The sequence below is a fragment of the Gambusia affinis genome, linkage group LG05, assembly GCF_019740435.1.
Source record: "Gambusia affinis linkage group LG05, SWU_Gaff_1.0, whole genome shotgun sequence".
In the NCBI taxonomy this organism is placed as follows: domain Eukaryota; kingdom Metazoa; phylum Chordata; class Actinopteri; order Cyprinodontiformes; family Poeciliidae; genus Gambusia; species Gambusia affinis.
This window is the reverse complement of record NC_057872.1, coordinates 2,444,132-2,464,608: the sequence shown is the minus strand read 5'-3', so window position 1 is coordinate 2,464,608 and position 20,477 is coordinate 2,444,132. Positions and strand designations below refer to the sequence as shown.

At 40.2% G+C, this 20,477-nt stretch overlaps 1 protein-coding gene across 4 annotated transcripts in view; it reads right to left on the bottom strand.

Annotated features, from left to right (window-relative positions):
* cdk14 (cyclin-dependent kinase 14) overlaps positions 1–20,477 on the bottom strand; it is a 162,054-nt gene that overhangs the window by 48,034 nt on the left and 93,543 nt on the right. For 3 of the 4 annotated variants that reach the window (XM_044117727.1, XM_044117728.1, XM_044117730.1), the window contains 2 exons: positions 10,151–10,214; positions 4,543–4,591 (listed from right to left, as the gene is read on the bottom strand). In XM_044117727.1, the coding sequence (XP_043973662.1) occupies positions 4,543–4,591; positions 10,151–10,214 (113 nt within the window). Of the gene's footprint in view, positions 1–2,540; positions 3,532–4,542; positions 4,592–10,150; positions 10,215–20,477 lie in introns of those variants that run through there. The other variant, XM_044117729.1, reaches the window with a different exon arrangement.

Below are 20,477 nucleotides of genomic sequence, written 5' to 3'. Positions count from 1 at the left end.
GAAGTGGGTCAGCAGATGCTGCAGAAAAAAAGTGATTAGAGGTTAACAATTTTCTTCAGAGTCTATGGTTGCAAACATCCAAACTTCATATACCCTTTAGATAAGGTCAAGAACTTCATAGAACAGGTTTCTATGGCTGAGCAGTTGCATCCAAGCCTAAATCATAAAGTGCAACACAAAACCTCAGATGGAGTTGTGCAAAGTATGCAGCCAGTAAAGCAGTAGAAACATCAGTATGGGTTTGGTCCAGGGCACACTTGACTCATTCCTGTTCCAACATGACTGCACCAGTCAGTGCTCCAGTAAAGTTCCAGAGCATTTAAACCTGGGGGTTTGGTGGGGAAAAAATCTGACTGGCATGACCAGAACTCAGACCAGATCACTTTTGGGATGAAAAGCGAGTATGACTTAGATAAGAAGTGGTTCTTGATGACATCCTACCTATTCTAGGGAGTGTACTGGACCTGAGGTGATGATTCATCATGACAAATGATGAATAGCTCTAATATTCAGCAGAAATCTGAAGCACACAGCCAAGTGGCTTCAGGACCAGTCTGTGAACTAGTTGGTCCAGCCAAAACCCAGAGTTAAATCCAACTCAACATCTCCAGTGAGATCTAAAACAAGCTACAATCACAGCTCAACCAGGTGGTTAAAGCTGCATACACAAAGTATTTAGCAAAGTATTAACCCTAACCCTGTGCATAAAATTTTCTAGTTTTTATCTTTTTGTTTTGCAATTAAAATCCATCCAATATTTAGCTTTTTTGGAGAGAAATGAAGTTTTTAGGGGTAATCGCAAAGCAGCAGAAACACGTTTTATTTCATGTTTCTCTGCAGCCAGAGAGTTTCCATTCAGATATGAATCAGTGTGAAATCACCTGGCTCTCATGATGATCTTTGGAAGTTTGTGTACTGTGTGCAAATTCCTTTCTGCTCTTGTTTGCATCCAGACCAAATGATTAGGGAAAGTTTGGTAACATCCCGTTCAGTCTCATCCAGATGATGAGGCATTTTCAGTGTGGTGAATCCTGCCTTCTTCACCAGAGTGTTACTTCTATGAGTTTTCAAAATAACCACAGAAACAAAACAAAACTCAAACACCCCCACCTCTACTGTTCCCTCACTGCTGCTTTTGAGTTTCTGGTTTGTTAGTACATGAAGAGCTTCCAAAGTGAGGTAGCCTTAACAATGCCTGTGCTGTTTAAAGACAAGTGTGCAATCAAGAATAGCAGGTCAATACATGCAACTGTTCTGTGTACAGCAAATGATACATGGCTTAGGTTGCCTGTTGACATTCTCCACAATGGGAGGGACCTGTGTGCTCAGTGCTGGTGGTACAAGAGGGAAGGTGTAACAAAACCTCACACTGAGGAAGGGTGAAGGCCAAAAACAGCAAGAACAAGCAGGGTGCGTCCGGCCACTGGACACAGACCTAAGTGATCCAGTGTGAAACACAGAGGACACAGGAAGTCAATATCAGTGATTTTGGCTGCGGACACACAGCAGATCTTGATGCTAAATTCAGATTTTTGTGCTGGAATCCAATTTTGTTTACATGGATGTTCAAACTACTGATAGGTGTGATGTCAATCAGACTTTAGTGTGAGCAGTTTTACATCCCCAAAGTAACCTGCCTATATGTGACCTATATCCAGCTGTTTCATGGCTGTCTGAACAGTCCAATTCCAATCTTCTCACCCCCCAAAAATCAAATTTGTGCCACTTGGTTTCATGAGATCGAACTCAGAAAATATTAGCTCTGATCAATCATTCAAACAGCTTCTGAGGTAAAAACCAGATTGGTGTAGGGAAACATTTTAAGCCTTGTGTGTTTCTGTTTCAAACCAAATTAACATTCAACCTGTAGGAACAGATTTAGAGCCACATATTTAGAGCCATTTTTGAGTAATAGATTTATTATAAATTTACAAAAGAACAAAGAATAATAAACAACTTTACATGTGTGGATATTGTGAAGCAGCTTTTGAGTTAAAATAAAGGACGGCAATCTTTATGGTCAAACTAAAATGTGCTATGAGAAATGTCTGATCGTACGCTGCATAGGAAAAAATAAACGCCATGAACCCTGGAAGACCGGCTGCACAGATGTTATGGGCATTTTCATGATGGGGAAGAAACACGAGGGGTAAGACAGGGTGAGTCAGCGCTCAGGGCAGAGACAAAATGATTGTATATATGTTCATATCAAATTCAGCGTTTCCTGGCTGAAGATGAAAGGCGGCAGAGAGGAAGTGATTATCATTAACATTCCGCTTTGCTTTCTTTGTTCATATTTTGATTTCCTCTTGGATGGGAACCGGACTGGGGAGTGGAGCTGAAAACAAAACACCAAAACTCACTTTCCTGACAATCCAAGAGTTTTACTTCACTGTCTCTGGGAAGCAATTGTTTCTCAATAGCAAAATCCAGACCCTCTGGATGAAGCAACATGTACAATATGGTTCTGGTTTTTACCAGGTCAGTAAACCCAAGAGGTTGTACTTTCCTCATATCACTACTGTAGTGTCTGGGAATGTCTGTCAGGTAATCTTTATCTTTGCCTATCTAACCCCTCCTGGTTTTATGAGCTTTGTTTTCTTCTCAATATTTTATCAGGTAGCCACTTTTCTGCTAGATCTCAAACAGGAAACAAATACAGTTAATGTACAGATCTGTTTACATCACGGTTAGAAACCCTGGGATACATGTAGCAGTCACCTGCTATGTTTCTATTACAAATGTGCCCACATCGATATTCTAAAGTAAAAAAAACAAAAAAACCAAACACAACTGCAGTATTTCCATCAAATAACAAATAAACGTTTAATCACATATTCACATATGAATAGGTTTGCTCAAGGAAGCCATTAAAGATCATGGCAGCAATGAACATAAACAGTTACGTGGAATATATTCAGAATTCAGTCATAGCTAATCATCAGCCAATCAAAGGAGACATCGGCATCTTGGAATCAATAAAAATAATGACTTGAGATTCTAATGTATATTGCGACAGACTGGAGACCTGTCCAGGGTGACCCCGTCTCTCACCTGAAACGTTTGCTGGAGATAGGCACCAGCACCCCTCCCGACCCCATTAGGGACAAGGGTGTAAAGAAGATATATATAACTGTAATATTTGGTAGATGATAAGCAGTGACTTGTGGGAATCCTTTTTACTTTACTGAATAGAGATACAGAAGATCCCCAGAGGGATTCATGACACAAATGATCTCTTTAATTATCCAGAATCCCAGGAGGCACTGTGTCGGAGCAGCCCTATGTGATGAGGCTGTTAGCTTAGTGGGGATGTCCCTTTACTGTAGCAGTTCCACAGTGTGATCCCAGCTGATCAGACTTCTGCAGTTTTAAATCAGTTTCCCTGTGGAACACAGACACACTCCTCCTCTGCCCTCTGTGGTTTTGTGCTCCAGATGTTCGCCTGGAGGCAGACAGCAGCAGCCCAGACGGTGCCACCGTGCCCTTTTCCTGCCATATGGGCCTGCTGTCCCATAGCAGAAACTCTAGCTGTGGTTCAATTACAAATGTGCACAAATCTTAGTCAATATTCTGCTGATGCCAAAAAAACAAAAGCAAAAGAAAAACAATTGAGTTTTTTCCATTAGATAGGAAATTCAATTAAAATCACACCTGAATAAGTTTGTTCACATGATAAATCATTAAAAATGATGGCAAATTCACATCCAGCTGTTGGTCATGTGACTCATGTAATGAAAAAAAGTGTTTAAACTGCAGTTTAGCTAAATCCATCTATTTCAATATGGCTGAGAAACCACCTCATCCTACCGCAAAAATGTATAATCAAGAAACGAGTTTGTTTTTAAATTTAAAAATTTCCATTAAGAAAGTTTATTTTTGCCGTTTCAATCAGCGCAATTATATGGTTAATGAAAACACAGCTTTTGATGTAAAGACTGCAGGAAGGAAGGATGTGGAGGCTCCATTGTTGCCACTGATGTACATTGTAAACCAGAAGTTTACATAAACCAAACAAAAAACAAACATGCATATACCTTTTTTTTTTAAAGTTTTTATTGGCACTAGTGGCCTTTATTTGATAGTTAATTGACAGGAAAGTGGGCAAGGAGAGAAGGGGGAAGACATGCAGCAAAGGTTGCCAGGCCAGGAATCGAACCTGCGACGGCTGCGTCGAGGACTAAGGCCTCCTTATGTGGGTTGTGCTTAACCCCTGCGCCACTACAGCACATCCCAATGCATATACCTTTTTTCTTTAATGTCTGAAGTTAAATCAGACCAAACTTCTCTTGTTTTAGGTCTTTAGAATTACTACAAATTATTTATGTTTGATAAACTGGGAGAAAGAAATGAATACATCTGAGATTTATTTATTAATTTATATATCTTCTTTTTTTTTGTCTGATTCAATTATACTTCAGTAATACTAATTGAGCCTCCACCCTTCCTGAACTGAAAATGTGTTTCCTCCAGTCTCTCTCTCGTTCTCTCAAACACCCACACCGCCAAGCACACACACAGCTGATTTAAGTTAAGACTTACTTATTCCACGCTTGTCGAAGCTTCTTGGCGCTGTACACTGTAAAGCGTTCTGTAATGAAAAAAAGAAAAGTCACCAGCTGTTTAATATCTGAACAGAATAATTAGTCTCACAACACAAAGTAGGGCTACAGATCTCAAACAGTAACCCATCATGTCCAGATCTAAAGGCGACGAACAAAGTAATCGACTTGTAGCCGTTTCAGTCTGGAAACAACCAGAAACATGTCAATACAAAGGTTCAGGCAAGAATCCTATTTTAAACAAGTTGGTTTTAAATATTTGTGTTAAAACCATGATACTGAGTAACCATGGTATCTTTACTAAAGGTAATCATGTCATGAAAATCCCAAACAGAGTTAGAACCAAGCAGTATGTGAGGACCCAATGTTATGAAGGGCTTTTGCCAGAGTCTTCTGGTTGGACTCTTACTGTGTTAACAAACAGAGTCTGATAATGGCAGGTATTTATTAGCACTAAACACATGTCAATAAAGTACAATCTCATACAAGTGACAAAATGACAAGTTTCTGCAGCCACATCCAAATGGAAAAAAACTGGTTTAAATAAGACTGCAGTGATGCAGTGTTTAGGTAGCAAAAAAATCCACATGTCCTAAAACATAAAATCCTATGAAAACCAGGCAGAACACTTTCTGCAGTTTCCTGGAAGAACAATTTTCATTTCAGGGTTGTTCTGCATATAAATCTGTCAAACAGAATAGTGTCTGATATCAGTTCAGATATGTTTTTAAATAATACCATCTGAGGTATGTGCTTCAGCTACGAGGCCAGACCACATGAAATTGTCATATTTTTGCAGAGTTTGGTTAGGCAGCCTCTTGATTTTTCCACAGCTATGTTTGCTATGCTGGGAGACCAGGAGGCTCAGCGCTGCTCTCTCAAGCTCAGCCAAAGCTGCCATGTGCACTCACAGTCCGCCTGCCAGCTGACCAGCCACCACACAGCCTTCGCCAACCACCCAGCAAGTCAGTCACACACTGACGCCCTAATCCTCCTCACCAAATACCCGGCCAGGGTCTGGCATCAGGGCCAACCTGCCAGTGCTGAGAGTCCACCCTCCCAGCTTCCAGCAGGGTGCCGGCCGAATAGAACCCATCACTGGACATTGTCGTGTTTTCTGACTGCCCAAACAGCAGGCTGCTTATGTAGCAATCCCCATGTGGATTAAAGAAAAGGCCTGTTCACAACCAGGATGGTACAGTATGATAGTGAGTAAAAAATGCCCTTTAAATAACCCCACAAATGTGTCAAGATCAGGCAGAAATAACTCCTCCAATCAGAAGTGAATTCTAATAGTGTGGCTGCAGTGGATTCTGGGATCAAAAGAAAGGTAGAGAGTATTAATGAGCAGACACAGGACTAATGATGAATAATGTGATGAATCATGAGCTGAATGTGTGTGTTTCTGTTCGAATGGGCACTGACTGGCGGCTCAGAGGAGCTCAGTGGTCCAAAGTGTTGCAAAGCTGCCATCTGCTGGTGATTACTGTCTCTGCAATGACTCCGGAGGGAAGATTGAAAGACAACCTTATTAGAACATTATTACAAATGTACTAAATTGTTTTACACTTTTTAATTAACTGGAACGCCATCAAACAATTCCTCTAAAGAAATCGGTTTCATCTGCTTCAGAAAGCTATTTTTCTTTTACTTACTGTACATTTCTGAAGCATTTAATGTCATCTAGACTTTTGTAGGATAGTAGATGCATAAAGTAAAACTTCTCAAACAGTTCTAACTTTACTTCACATACAGATGTAGCAAGACAGTTGTGCAGCATTTTTCCCTGTTAAAGCCAGTTCTTCATGAAATGTTGGGATGGCAATACAGTTTAGATTCATTATTCGTATTAGTTTCAAAATAATCCCAGATGGATGTTTTTTTTTCCCTACACTGTAATTATCATAGGCTTCCTGGAACGGCCAGCATGCTGGTGTTATCAAGCCGATTACAGAGTGTAATCATTAATCACATTCTGTAGCTTTCCAAACATCAACATGTGGTTGTGTTTCAGCAGAACATCTCAGACAGAATCTCATTCAGCCTATATCTGCTGAAGGCAAAGTCCCACAGAGCTTGAGGCAACGCCAGGCTGAGCAAAGTGTATCGATGTATGGTGATATGAGACATTTGCTTCATTTATACAGTGCCTGGTCCAACTTCAATTTGCAGACAAGTTCATTCCATTGCTCAGATCCGTAAAATGTTTTCAACCTGAGGAATCCCAACAAAGAGTGGATTTGAGGGGACAGAACAGATCAGGCTGGTCAAGAAGAACTTTCTATGTTAAATAAATAACAACTTAATGTTACAATAAAAAAAAAGTAGAAGCTCCTTCACTGGCTTCAGCTAGAACAGAAACACATAAACACATCAGTATCATCATTAAAGAGAGAGCATGTTTAGCCAGTGGCAGCAAAGCTCTTCCAGTGGCTTTGTCTAAAAGAGAAACCGGTTAAGAACATAGAGTGTCATCATCTACAGAGACGCCATGAAGTTATTAGTTTTTATCGGAAATGTGAATCTTTCAGTGTCTAGTAATACAATTCAATTCCAATTTTTAGGATTAAAATAAAATTCAGAAATGATTTCTCACTAAATCAGTTTCTCAATTCAGAAGGTCTAGAGATTCTGTTTGAGACTGACAAAGGAAAAATTTACATAAAATTCTGTAACTTGAATTATCAGAATATATCGGCCACCAGATATCAAAATATATCTGGTGGCCGAGACGGCTTCTGCGGAGTATTGCAATATGTCACATTACACAACGCAAATACGAGTGGTAAAGAATGATTAACAATTTAGACGTAAAGTTGATTTTTGAGAATTTTGAATCGACTCAGAAATCCCAAGACTAGAAACTGTGATTCTTTATAGAATTGACTTTATTTCTGAACCTCTGTTTATTATAACTCACCTCCCTGCATAAAGTAGTGTCAGACTAATAATGTTGTAAAGTTTATGTAGAGAGAATAAAACCCAGAAATATTCAGTTACTACAACAACTGCAGACAGTCATGAATGATTGGAAAGGAGTAGGAGAAAGCAGCAGAGTGAGTAAAAGTGGTCTGTTTGTCTTTCAGCAGGGTGACCTAAATCTTTCCAAACAGCCCACAGATGATGCTACACAATATGTAAAAAAACTTTTTTTTTTCTCACTTTTATTTACTATTCAATTTTTGTGACTCTTGTTTAGCATAAATGTTGCTTCATCCCTGCTGATTTTAGCTGGCCTGAGTTCTGTGGCCAACATTTTGTTATTAGGGTAATGGGTTCATGTCATAATAATTGTGATGACAATTTTCATCACAATCCCATCTTCTTACTATAGGAAAATATGCACTATTCTATATTAATCACACATAAACTTTTATTTCATCTCCACAGTTCAGTCACAGTTCTGAGGGGTTTTGCAGCAATGTTTTCCACAGCAGGGCTGCTGGAGGGTCCCCTCGGTCTTTTTCTTGTGAACAGATTAAATGTGTGGGATTCAACTTTTTTTCACTTGTTTTCTCATCTTCCCTCCAACTTTCTGAGGATTAACAGGAAGCCACTGAATGAGAAATGTGAGTTTTGACTGATGGTAGTTTTGAAGGTCTAACACACCTGTGGTCCACCTAACTGTTTCCAAGCCAACGGTGTCACCATGGCTACAGGACGTGAGCTCACATTAGCATGGGCTGTGTGTGCATGTTGGTCCCTAATTGGCCACAGGAGATTGGAGTCTGGGTCACAGTGTACCTTGGGGATGGCTGCTTGCCCGCCACCCTCACCTCTTTTTATCTGTTCCTGTCTGCCTCCCCCCTCCTGGATCAGCTGACACTAATCTGCAATCGGCCCATAAAAAGTCCTAATGAGCTCCCAGAAGGCATGGCTACCAGCTGGAAGAGCCGGCCTGCTGCAGCTGCTGCGGCTGCTGCTACAATAAAGGAGAACAGTCAGTGTCTCATGGTGTTCTCTCATCCCTCTCTTTACTTTCAACACCTGCTTCATCCATGCAGGGTGGTGTAAGGGCTGCTCCCCATCTCCACCAGTCAGTTGAGTGGATAGATGGTCAGTCCATCACAAAGTCGAGTTCTTTTACAAATTCTTTCTTAAGGAATGGCAGCATTCAGGGTAATTCAAAGTGTTTCACAGGAAGAAGAAAGGAGCAGAGACAGAACATAAAACAGCTCGAGCATTATTGAGTAAAGGAAATAAACGCTAAGATTTTATGTCTCTTTCAAATTTCAGCAAATAAAAAACGTAGGACACATGAAGGCATTCTGTATCAATCTTTGGGCCTTGGTAGGTTAGCTGCAGAAAACAGTCCTGATGATGTTTTCAACCTGATTTAAAGAAGTCAACAGTTTCTGCTGAAGTCAAGTTTTCATGCAGCAGAAACACTAAATGATTCTTCATCTCAGCAGGCAGGAGGTCTGATGAGCAGTGGGATGTACATAGTCTGCACCTGACAAGCAACTATTTTCTTCAAACAGGGTGACAGTGCAGTGATTACCGTAAAGAACTGGTGGAATAGAATGTTAAATCAACAGGTATTCATGCATATTTTTATTCTTTGCATGGTTGTTGAAATTGTTCAAATCAGCAATCAGACTTGTGTGAGCGGTTTAACCTGGAATGTTAGAGTCTGTTTACAGCGCTCTTTTTACACAAGGAAAGTCGGTTGCTATGATTAATCAGTTACCAGACTGGTTGACTATTATTTCAATGATTGATTCTTTGTGATTAAACTGATTAATTGTTTTAGCCCTAGACTAACACATTGCCCTCGAATACCCAGAAAGAAAGTTTATTTATTTATTTGTCATTACTTTCATTCATGACTCCAATGTTCTTTAAAATGATATTTTTTACTTTTTTTAATGTCTGGATATAGTCTGTCTTTGGGTTTCCAGAATAAGACGGTGATCTTGGCTTAAGAGGTGCCAGCCTGGAGATTACCCAGAGAGACCAGACAGAGTGAAAACAGTGTGGCCAGCGCCGTCATTCACTGGTCCTTAACTCTTATATATCGATGGCACCATGAAGGGCCCAGCTTCTTGGAGGTGATCCTAGTAATGATCAACAGGTGTTTAGTAAGTTTGACCACTTCCATAAAATATGTGCAGTTCTGTAGTGTGTTTACACGTTGCCAGGGATGAATGACCTCATCAAAGGCTGCTTTTCTAAAACCAGGGAAAGTTTACAGGATCAGTTACAAACTACTTAGAATACAGAGGAGAACATTCCAGACATTTTTGCAACTCCTCTCTAAATATTCCAGAGTCTAATGTAAAGTCATCTGTCAGACAGATGAAGATCGGCTTACACTGAATCTTTAATGTCGTCAATGTTGAGCGATAAAGGCCTGCTTCATTGCTTGTTTGGATTAGATTAACTTTCTGTCTGGTTTCATCTAAAATGATGGATTGTATTTTTTTATGTTAAGTTTCTAACATAAACATAACATAAGTTTATTTAATAAAGGAACAATAGTGCTTTGTTTGAGATACAAACTGGACTGAGTTTTAGAACGACAGCTCCAGTTTACAGCCATAACCCATAACAGCTCCAGCACAGCTTCAAGAGAAGAAATGTCCAACCTGTTTTAAAGTGAGGCAGGGAGTTAACGCCAGGCCATGTTTCCTCAGACGGAGTTCCAAGAACCTGACAGAGACATTGAACAGAGAAGAAGTCAGCACAGAAAAACAAAACATCTTCATCACTACATACTTTCAAAGTGGTTTATATCCCTAAATTTGTTCATGTTTTGTGATAAACTGCAGTATTTATAATAATTAATGGTTTACACTGGTCTAACATATTAGAACTGTTTGTTCACAGAATCATGTCTTGGATTTAATTCTATCCATTCAAAAACTGAAAATCACAGGTAAATGTTGTATGTGGTGTCTAAAGTCAGCTTGTTGCACTGGATTTCATTTAGGAGTGTCAAAATAAAGGAAGTTAAATACAAATGAAATACACATTTTTCAGATTTTTATTTGAATTGAAAATTCAAATCCGTCAATCGTTTTCAGTCTTATTCACAATTCCAAACTATTTTGTGTTGGTTAGTCATATGTTTCAGCTAAGCACGAAAAGCTCAGACAGCAAGAGAATTTTTACAATATGTTGTATGAAGAGTAAACATAAACATATATTTGCTTGTGAACTACATTATCTCTGACAATGTAGTTCAGAGATAATGAATCTCAGAGTGAAAATCTGTGTTGCTGATATGTCAATTGTACAATGGATACAAAATGGGTTTTCTATTATGAAATGTATGTGAATGTTAATCCATCTAATTTCAATGATGGTAATTAATGGCAAGATTTTTTAAAAGTGTTGTGTTGTTGGTAGAATAGTCCTGATTGCTGCAACTTTTATAGGTGAGTCAGGCTGAGTTCTCACGCACACAGGCTGGGTTTATGATGAGAAAGCACAGAGCAGCGGACATGCCTTAGACATGATCCATCACAGCTTAGCTGCATAATAGTTTCCAGATTGCCTGCATGTCTCAGATCAGCAGCACACTCCGCACAGCAGAGATTTAAGCAGCTTACTAAGAACACGACCTATGCATAGATTGGATGAGAGTGAGTTTGTGGGAGCCATCTGTTTTAGGGGGTGTGTAGGAACAGTTGAGACAAAAACAGGAGAAAAACTAAAAGAGGCAGTGTGAGGTTTGCTCTATGCATAGAAATCATGGCTCTGCTTAGAGTCTGGCCTGATTGGACTCATTTTATTTATTTATTTATTTATTTTCATTTCTCAATGTATTATACATTAAGGGGTCAAAAATATTTTTTCCTAAAAGACACAACAAAAGGCAATGGTTTGATGCAACCTAGACAGTTGATGCAATAATAACAATCACCCACCAGAGGGCAGTGTGAGCTCACAAAACACGCTTCATATCACCAGCTTCCTAAAATAATGGCCCAAGTCGTTTTTCGTCAAAAGGTCCATAGATGATGAGCCCAAAGTTGAAGCCCTAGCAGCATTATTTACTGTGTTCATTGAGCAATGTCGTACTTGAACAAGTACAAGAGTTCTGCAGACAAATCAAGAACAATGTCAGAGTTTCAGAGTTGAAGAAGGTTCTGATTTGAGTCCACTGGTCACTCTGTCTCTGGCCAAACAGAGTCAGAGACAGAGACAAACAGAGTCTCTGTCTCTGTTTGTCTCTGAGACAGAGTGACCATTCCATTCTGCCTGGAACAAGAACATGCTCCGGTAAAAACATATGCAGAGCCGGTTTGGATGATTTCAAGAATCAATTTACAATTTATATTTGTTTGACTTTTTTTTTGTTTGTATAGGTAGATTTTCTGAAACAGATGAAACTGCTAGAGTGAGTTGGAGGTTCAGTGAGGCATGTGAGTGGATCTTTGGTTGACAGAGCTCAGCCTCTTCTGCATTATTGATGCAGCACTTTGGTGACCTTTAATGTGATGGAAAGGTGGTAGTGGGTGGAGGGCATGGCGGTGAATGTTCAAGATTTTATAATGATGGAGACGAGGAGCAACATCAGCAGAGCTCAGGATCTGCTGCGTTACCGGGAGGAAAACAGACCTAAAGATCAGCCATTTAAATGGCTCCCTTCCAGAGGAACCTGCACTCTGAATACCAGCTCAACTGAAACAAACACTGACAAATTTAACTTTATGTAACCCACAGGAATACACTCACTATTAAAGAGAGTATTGAAAGCTACATTTACAATTCTTATGATATGTTATGACCAGGGCTGCACAGTGGCGCAGTTGGTAGAGCTGTTGCCTTGCAGCAAGACGATCCTGGGTTCAATTCCCGGCCTGGGGTCTTTCTGCATGGAGTTTGCATGTGTGTGCGTGGGTTCTCTCCGGGTTTTCCGGAGACATGACTGTCAGGTTAATTGGTCTCTCTAAATTCTCCCTAGGTGTGAGTGTGTGCGTGAATGGTTGTGTCCTGCATGTATCTGTGTTGCCCTGCGACAGACTGGCGACCTGTCCAGGGTGAACCCCGCCTCTCGCCCGGAACGTAGCTGGAGAGGAACCAGCAACCCTCCCAACCTCATTAGGGACAAGAGTGAACAGGAAATGGTTGGATGGATGGATGTTATGACCAACTCCTATGGGAGAGGATTAGGACCATCTGAAGTATTAGAACATGTCAAAGAAAACAAGGTAGAACATAGTTAAAAATGGGAAATAATATTTCTTAGTACTATACACTGGTTTCACTGGTGTTTTGAAAGTGACTCGTGTTTCTAGTTTAGACAATCCTTCCTGTCTGCATCCTTGGAGGAAAGAAAATGTCAATGTTTCTCCAGGCCAGTGAGCTCCAGGCCAAGCACAGGCAGGATAAAGGATGTAATGAAAGCCAACGATCAGGGAGCTGGGAGGAATGTACTCATCCAGGAACATGATCCAGCATCGGGACGGGGCATGTCGAGATGGAGATGGCTTGTTTTACAAAGGAATTCATTGAGGTCACAGGGCATGACCCTGAGCTCTGCACACACATTCTGCTGCACACATACCAGCCCTCTACTTCCATCTCAAACCCAGGATAGGTTATAGACCACCCAGCCAGGCGTATCTGACCTTCACTCTGGGACCCGCAATTATATTTCTGTTGGCAGAGAGGGAATGAAGACGTTGGAGCGGTGCGGCTGGCGACTGCGCTGAAAGCAGGTCAGAAGGACAGCTGACAGACTGACAGGAGGTGTGTGAGTGTGTGGACTGAATCTGGGTCATGGACTGCGTCCTGCCTCTAGTTTTATGACCACAGGATTCATTTCCCATAACACCGAATCAAAAACCATTCTTTATTAGAATGCTTGGAAAGGTTTTATAAATTCCATCAAACTTTATTCCCAACAGCAGGAAGCCTGGCTCCACATGAAGATCATCACATCCTCATCCTCAACATCCATTAGAAAGCTAGTTGAATATGTAATGGTAATAAACAATATGTGTGTTTAACAGCCATATTAACCACATGAAATGAATTCTTTGCCTTAATTATTCCTGTACAACATGTGGGTTTGTTCAGTAATTTAATCATGGATGTTGGAGAGTCACCGTTTCTGACTCAGACGTGACTTCTTTAAATCAAATGATCTCCAATGATAATTTGGATTGCTCATGTGAATTCATGTTGGCAGATAGAAGTTTCATAATGACGTCCTGTGAAATCAATTTGAACAGAAAATTCACTTTTACACATTTATATAAATCGTTTGATTTGTTGATTTGTTTAATCTAGAATTACTTATAAAATACTGTAAGATCAAAGCTTGAACTACTGTAGTTGGATAACACAGATATCTCTCTATTTCAAAGGAGATATACATTTTATTTTATAAAAAATATTGATAATTTGATCATTATTTCCTCAGGTTAGTGGCTGCTGTGTTTGTTTAGGTTAATATACTCGTGACAAAAGCCTTGATTTTTAATTATTTATCTTTTTAAGTTAACTTCTTCTTACTGTTTCTACCAAAAAAAAAAGTTTTAAAACAATTATATAAATCTCTAAATCAGTAGTTATTATGGAGGAGATTGTGATTGACCCAAAAATGAAAGATTTAGCACTTGGACTCGACTCAGTCCCACCTGAACCACAATCAATGCTCTGAACTCTTCCACATCCATAGCCACTGGCTCAGAAACAGCTTCCCTTTGATCCATAACAGCTTCCATGCCTCATGCTAACAGAAACTGGACCGCATCTCTGCAAACAGACTTCACTGTTATCAGAACGGTTGTACTTTTTTGTTAATATCACCAGATCTACTCATACTAAGCAGCAGTTCTGTTTCTGTAGAAACTGAACGTTTTCTGGGTTTTTCCGGTTGGAATCGAACCTTCCTCAGATATGGGCTCTTTAATCCCAACATAAGCCGACCCTCTGACCCTGGCCCAGCTGCATCCCACTCCACCTCATCCATATTCTCTAACATGTCCTATAGCTGACCCCATGTCTCAGCTTCTCTGTTCCAAAAGTAATCTCCAACTCTCTTATTGGGGTCACCCCTGGGGGGCGCGGGTCAAACCAATCAGAACCATGGCCAACTGGATCAGCTGTATCCCACTGTGACTGGGTGGAGTGGATTCTGCAAACCCTAATGCAGGAGATACAAACACAGTGGCTGACTGTTGGTGAAATGATGCTACACACATACACACACGCATACCCCCACACATGCATACACACTTTTCTGTGGACAGCTATGGGCACCACGCAGTGCCTTTATGTGCTGTGATGAAGTCCTTCATGGTTTTTCTGAACTGCATCTTGTAGAAAATATTCTACCTGAAGTATGCTCGCTCTCTCTCTCTATCATTCTCTCTCTCTCTCTCTCCAAGAAGCGGCTCAGATATGGTTATGATTTATATTTTGTCATATTCCTTCACCATAGCAGACTGGCACAAAGCTGAGCTGATCAATCCATATTCCTACCCTCATCTACGGTCATGATCAAAAGAATGAGACCCGTTGATACAAGCAGCTGAAATCAGTTTGCTCTTCAGAGTGTCTGCCTCTCCTTTAGAGAAGGGTCAGAAGCTTGATCATCTGGAGCAACTCAGAGTAGAGCTAGTGCTCCTTAATGTCGAGAGAAGCTGATTGAGGTAACTCAGGACTCTGGTTATGATGCCTCCTGGATGCATCCCTGGTCAGGTATTCTGGGCAGACCTCAACTATTAAGAAACAGTTGAGCCATGGGTCTGATTTGCCATATCTCTGATGTTTGCTGTGTTGTATGTAATGCGCCAATTATGCTATAAAGCTAACCGGAAATAAAGTGCACTGCGAACAACCATTGGCCACTGTGAAGAGAGACGTGCCGAGCCAAATTACGTTTGCCAGAAAAAACATGTCTTAGGCATTCCCCTTACTTCAACTTGAATTTCTCAATATTTAGAAGGTGGCCAACACAAACTGAAAGGCCTCATTCACTTCTTTTTGCTAACACTGCCAAGCTACAACAGGCAGATTACAATTCTAAATCCAAATCCTCGGTGTCACAAATGCCAGTTTGATGTGAGCACTGTTTCCAGCCAAGCTGTTTACTGTGGGACACCGAGTATGAAAATGTACCTTTGTGCAGACATATCCAAGATTGCATTAAGTCTGCCTTGAGAGTAAGAGGACATCTGAAGTGTGTGTGTTTGAGGGTTGGTGTGATTATAGTTGTTATTCTCAACATCAGGTCAGAGTTAGCCTGTTAGAAACCAGACCCTTGTTCTACACCTTGCTTTGCCCAGTGGGTTTGGCCTGCTGTTGGGAAACGATTGCTTCCTGAAGGTGTAGATTCTGTTGAAGTTTGAAATTTACTTGAAGACTAACATCTGGCTGCGAGGTAAGCAATACGCCAGTTTGATGATACCATGGAAAGTATGGCCACAACATCTTTGCCAGCAGTCTAAAAGATTCTTCTTGGTCTGATTTTAACTGCTCAATATTAGGAAGCATGAGTAACAAGGACTGAATGACTTCCTTCACTTTTCCACTGTCATTACTAAAACTACAGGCAGATTGCAATTCTAAAACAGAGCAGAAAATCTACATCAGATGTTCACAACTAATCCTTCTGTTCACTGATTGGCCCAGTTGAAACTGCACTGGAAAAATCCTAGTTAGAAAGTCCAAATGGAGCAGTGAAGGGAGATGAGAATTGAATGAAATAGAGTTGGAAGGCGATGGCCAGAATACCTCAAACTTAATGGGTCGCATGTTCCCCTCCGGGCTGACTGAGCCTGATACCCCAAAACGTCTGCAGAGGACAGCTGCTTATAAGGCTGAATTCAAACACAAATCAGTTTTGTGTTTGAACTGCCTGACTTTCACAAGGCACTTTACAAATGTTATGGAGAATTGATATTTTAACATCTCATGCTGTAGTTACTCAAAGTACAGGTTATATCTGCTTTAGTCCAACAAAATATAATGTTTTCTTTTATGGATTTTTAATGATCAAAACCATAAGAGCACGTATGACTGCAACCTTTATGTAGTGTGAATGAAGGCAGTGTTTACACATTAATCATAGCACAGAAATAATAATAAAACAACTAAAGTGTTTTATAAATATCTTGATAAGTTAATTGCAATAGTGCCTCTCTCTTATTAATTACTTTAAGTGGAATATTATGATCACACACAGTCAAAATCTCACAGTAAATTGATGTAATGGTCAAACATGAGCTATCACGCCGTCCACGGCTGTCGGCCCTTATACTTCACCAGAATCTGCTTCATCTAATACAAGGAGTCATGTTATTGTCTTTGCAGCACAAACACACACACACACACGCACACGCACGCACACACGCCAACACCAACCACACACACTTCTCAACTTGACAGGTTATTTCCTGCAGATAGACCTGTCCATATTCATGTATAGCTTCCACTGGGTGGTTTCTTTAGTGTGCTGACAGCTGGTTAACCGACTCCAATCAGCCTGGCCTCATGCACCTATGCTTTAATTCACACCGACATGCGTGTGTGTGGGGGCATCTGCGAGTGTGTGTGAGAGGTAGAGGTATGGAGGGACACAAAGCCTTGATAACACCCATCCAATCACAGATTCTGGCATACAGTCCAGCTATTCCATTACATACTGTAGGCTAGACACAGACAGTGGGAATAAGTAAAATGATGCCTATATGTCATGCTTGATATGACACACATGTGGTCATGTATGAATACTGATCAGCTCAGAAAATGGCTCCGACTCAACTCTGTCAAGGTTATGGACCCTGCAGAGATTTGGGATTACAGTGAAATAAGCATTTCTAAGGGAATACAGAAGCTCTTTCTTCCTTTGTGTATCAGACTAAAGAAACCCTTTCAGGATTTATTAGTGGCCATTAAAACAGGTTTAATTGCTGTATGCAGCACTGGATGTTAGTGTAAATTCAGTTGACACTTTTATTTCACCAAGATCCTATTAAAAAGCTGAAAAACAAAATCAGCACATCTAAAATTCAGATGTCAAGCTAAAACTGCCAGACAGAGTTAATTAACCTGCAGCAACAGGAAGAAGGTGTAATGTTGCTGTAACTAACACATACAAAGAGCCAGAGAGAGGGGAGAGAGGGAGTGACTTTATCTGTAGGCTCAGGACAAGACTGCAGAATCAGCAACAATTATAGCAAAAATATTAAATATTACTTTACAGCAATAATCTCTCTACTGGCTACCAGGATTACATTGACTTAAAAAGGTACTCACACACCTTCAACTTATATTACAAGCACAAACCTTACCTTACTCTATTGCAAAGGTCATGTTCCAACACAAAGAAGCACTGTGGCATTTTCCTTCAGTTGGTGATTATGCTGCTTTAGCTGGTCGGTCACAGAAGTTTGATGACATTTCACTTTTATGCACCTTTCAGTATTTAAAGGGACTATTCTCACATGCCATTTCAAGTGTGTTTATAAAAAGAATGGATACAACTCTAAAAGTACCCAAGGGTCTCTAGCTGAGTTTCCATCAGTGTTTTTTATGGTCATTTTGAAGTTTCAATTAGAAAAGGTTCATGTAAATGGGAAGATTCAAAATATGGTAACTTCCTCTTTCTTAAAGGTCTTTTTTTTTAAAATTATTATTAAACTAAGTGTCAAGACAATGTACAATACTGAAAGAATTTGAATTTTCACATGAAATTTTTTTCCCCTAAACAAAGTAAATTACTGGCAGCCAGCTGCCTAATTAAACAGAGAACTACAAAATAAATAAATTAAATACAATTAAAACACACACACACACACACGCACACACACGCACGCACACCCACACGCCCCCCCCACACACAAATGGTCAAACAGTGGTGGGGTGGGGGTGGATTTGTGGTGCAATAGTCAGCAGTAGGCAATAGTTTGCAACCTCCACTTTCTGTTTATAACAGCCATACAGAACGTCAACCTCTCATGAAATTACAATTTGCCTGGTTGATTCGATTTCAGTAGATGGGAACACACTTAATTCCCATTTTCTATTTTATAAGTTAGCTGAAAATTTGCATGACAGCTGGATGGAAGCATAGCTTGTGCCATCAAACACCTGCAGTGATAGCTCACAAACACAAAGATGAAGGTCAATTTAGTTTGAGAAAAACACAAACACCACAGCACTATGACACACAGATGGAACTTCAAATTGCTCCATGTCCCTCATGGCCCATGGGACCCCTCCACTGACAAGAAGCAAACACAACATCCCAAACCACTGAAGGTTTCGGCCACATTTGACACTCCAGCTTCCTGTCCGGAGCAATGTGCCGACTCGGCTCCTGGCAGCACGCCTCTTAAACTCTGATTGAAACTGACCTTTCCCTCCCTCTTATCAAACAACGTGGCCTTTCCAATGTCTCTGACTCCGCATAATTCACTGATGGTGCCCTTCACATGGGTCTCTGACCTGCCTGACAGACTGGCAATCGACATGCTGAGCTGCAGAGAGCAGCGGGAAGGATGGATGGAAATGCCAACATTAGGACAACTGTGATGGCTAAGCAGCTTTTTCAGGGTGGGAGACCTCGGCTCCGTCTTCAGCTGAACACTTGAAGCAAAGATGGTGATTTAGAAAAGAAGCAAAAAAGAGGCTGTCAAGTCAGAGGAATATAATGGTTTGATGTATATTAGAATAGAGTGGTAGAAGAAAGCAGCAGCAATATTAAAGAGTTTTGCATTGATGTTTATTTAGTTTTAGAAATACTCTTTAGCTCTAACATACTTTGAACAGCTGCGACAGACTGGCGACCTGTCCAGGGTGAACCCCGCCTCTCGCCCGGAACGTAGCTGGACATAGGCACCAGCAACCCTCCCAACCCCATTAGGGACAAGGCTGAACAGAAAATGGATGGATGGATGGATGGATGGATGGATGGATGGATGGATGGATACTTTGAACAGACTGAACAGATTTTAAAGACAAACTACAAAAACAAAACATTTTGGTCATTTTTATGCGTTCCATATTTGGATTTTCATAAAACAGAGCAACAGTTAATAGTCAGCCCACTGTTGCCAAGTTAATGACTTTGTTGGTATATGTAGCAACTTGTCAGAGAGAAATAAAATCAGTATTTCCCCAAATTGGAATCAGCAGGTCTGACATTTTAAAGATTGGCTGTCAGAAAACTTCAATCACTCATATTGTCAACAATGACAAAGAATCAAACAAATGCTTTGAAATCTGAATTTAATAAGTCCCACTTCAATCAGTTTTCTTTTTTGGAACTACAGACGCTCAAAGTATCAGTAATATTTTTTAGACCTATTTTTCTTTTTTTCTTTTTTGTTGGAAACTAAATGCTTTCTTTTGCACCACTTTCCACTAGGGGTTGAACCAATTAGTCGACTAGTCTGTCGAGCAACAAAAGTCTGTGGCCTTTTGTTGCTCACTGGCTTCTACTGACCAATGTCAGGAAGCTTTACATAAAAGGTACTAAAAAAGGCTTTGGCAATTTATCAAAGAGATCTGTCTGTAAGATCAAGTAAGTTTGGTGACTAATTGTCAGCTCTTGAGACAAGTTTGTATCAAAAGTCTAAATCTATACAGCAGCATCCTGTAGTTGGACCTAGAGATGTCTGTGTTATCCTGGGATTAGGAACAATCCTTGAGTTGAAGGCAAACAGCAGTTAGGAAGCCAGCAAGACAAAATCTTAAGAATGATCCTATAATTCCATACCAAGAAAATTCTATTGAAGGCCTTTTAGCTGCTATCTTTAGCCATAAGCCTGGTGGTTAGATAGTTAAAACAGCAGCAGATAAACAGCAAAGAGACAAAGATTTACTTCTGCTTTTACTCATTTAATCTCTGCTTAAACAACTAATTTTAATGTCATGGATATTAATATATATTTAAAAATTGCTTATAGTCTATCTGTCTTTGGTCCTTAAGTGGACTTCATATTGTTGGTG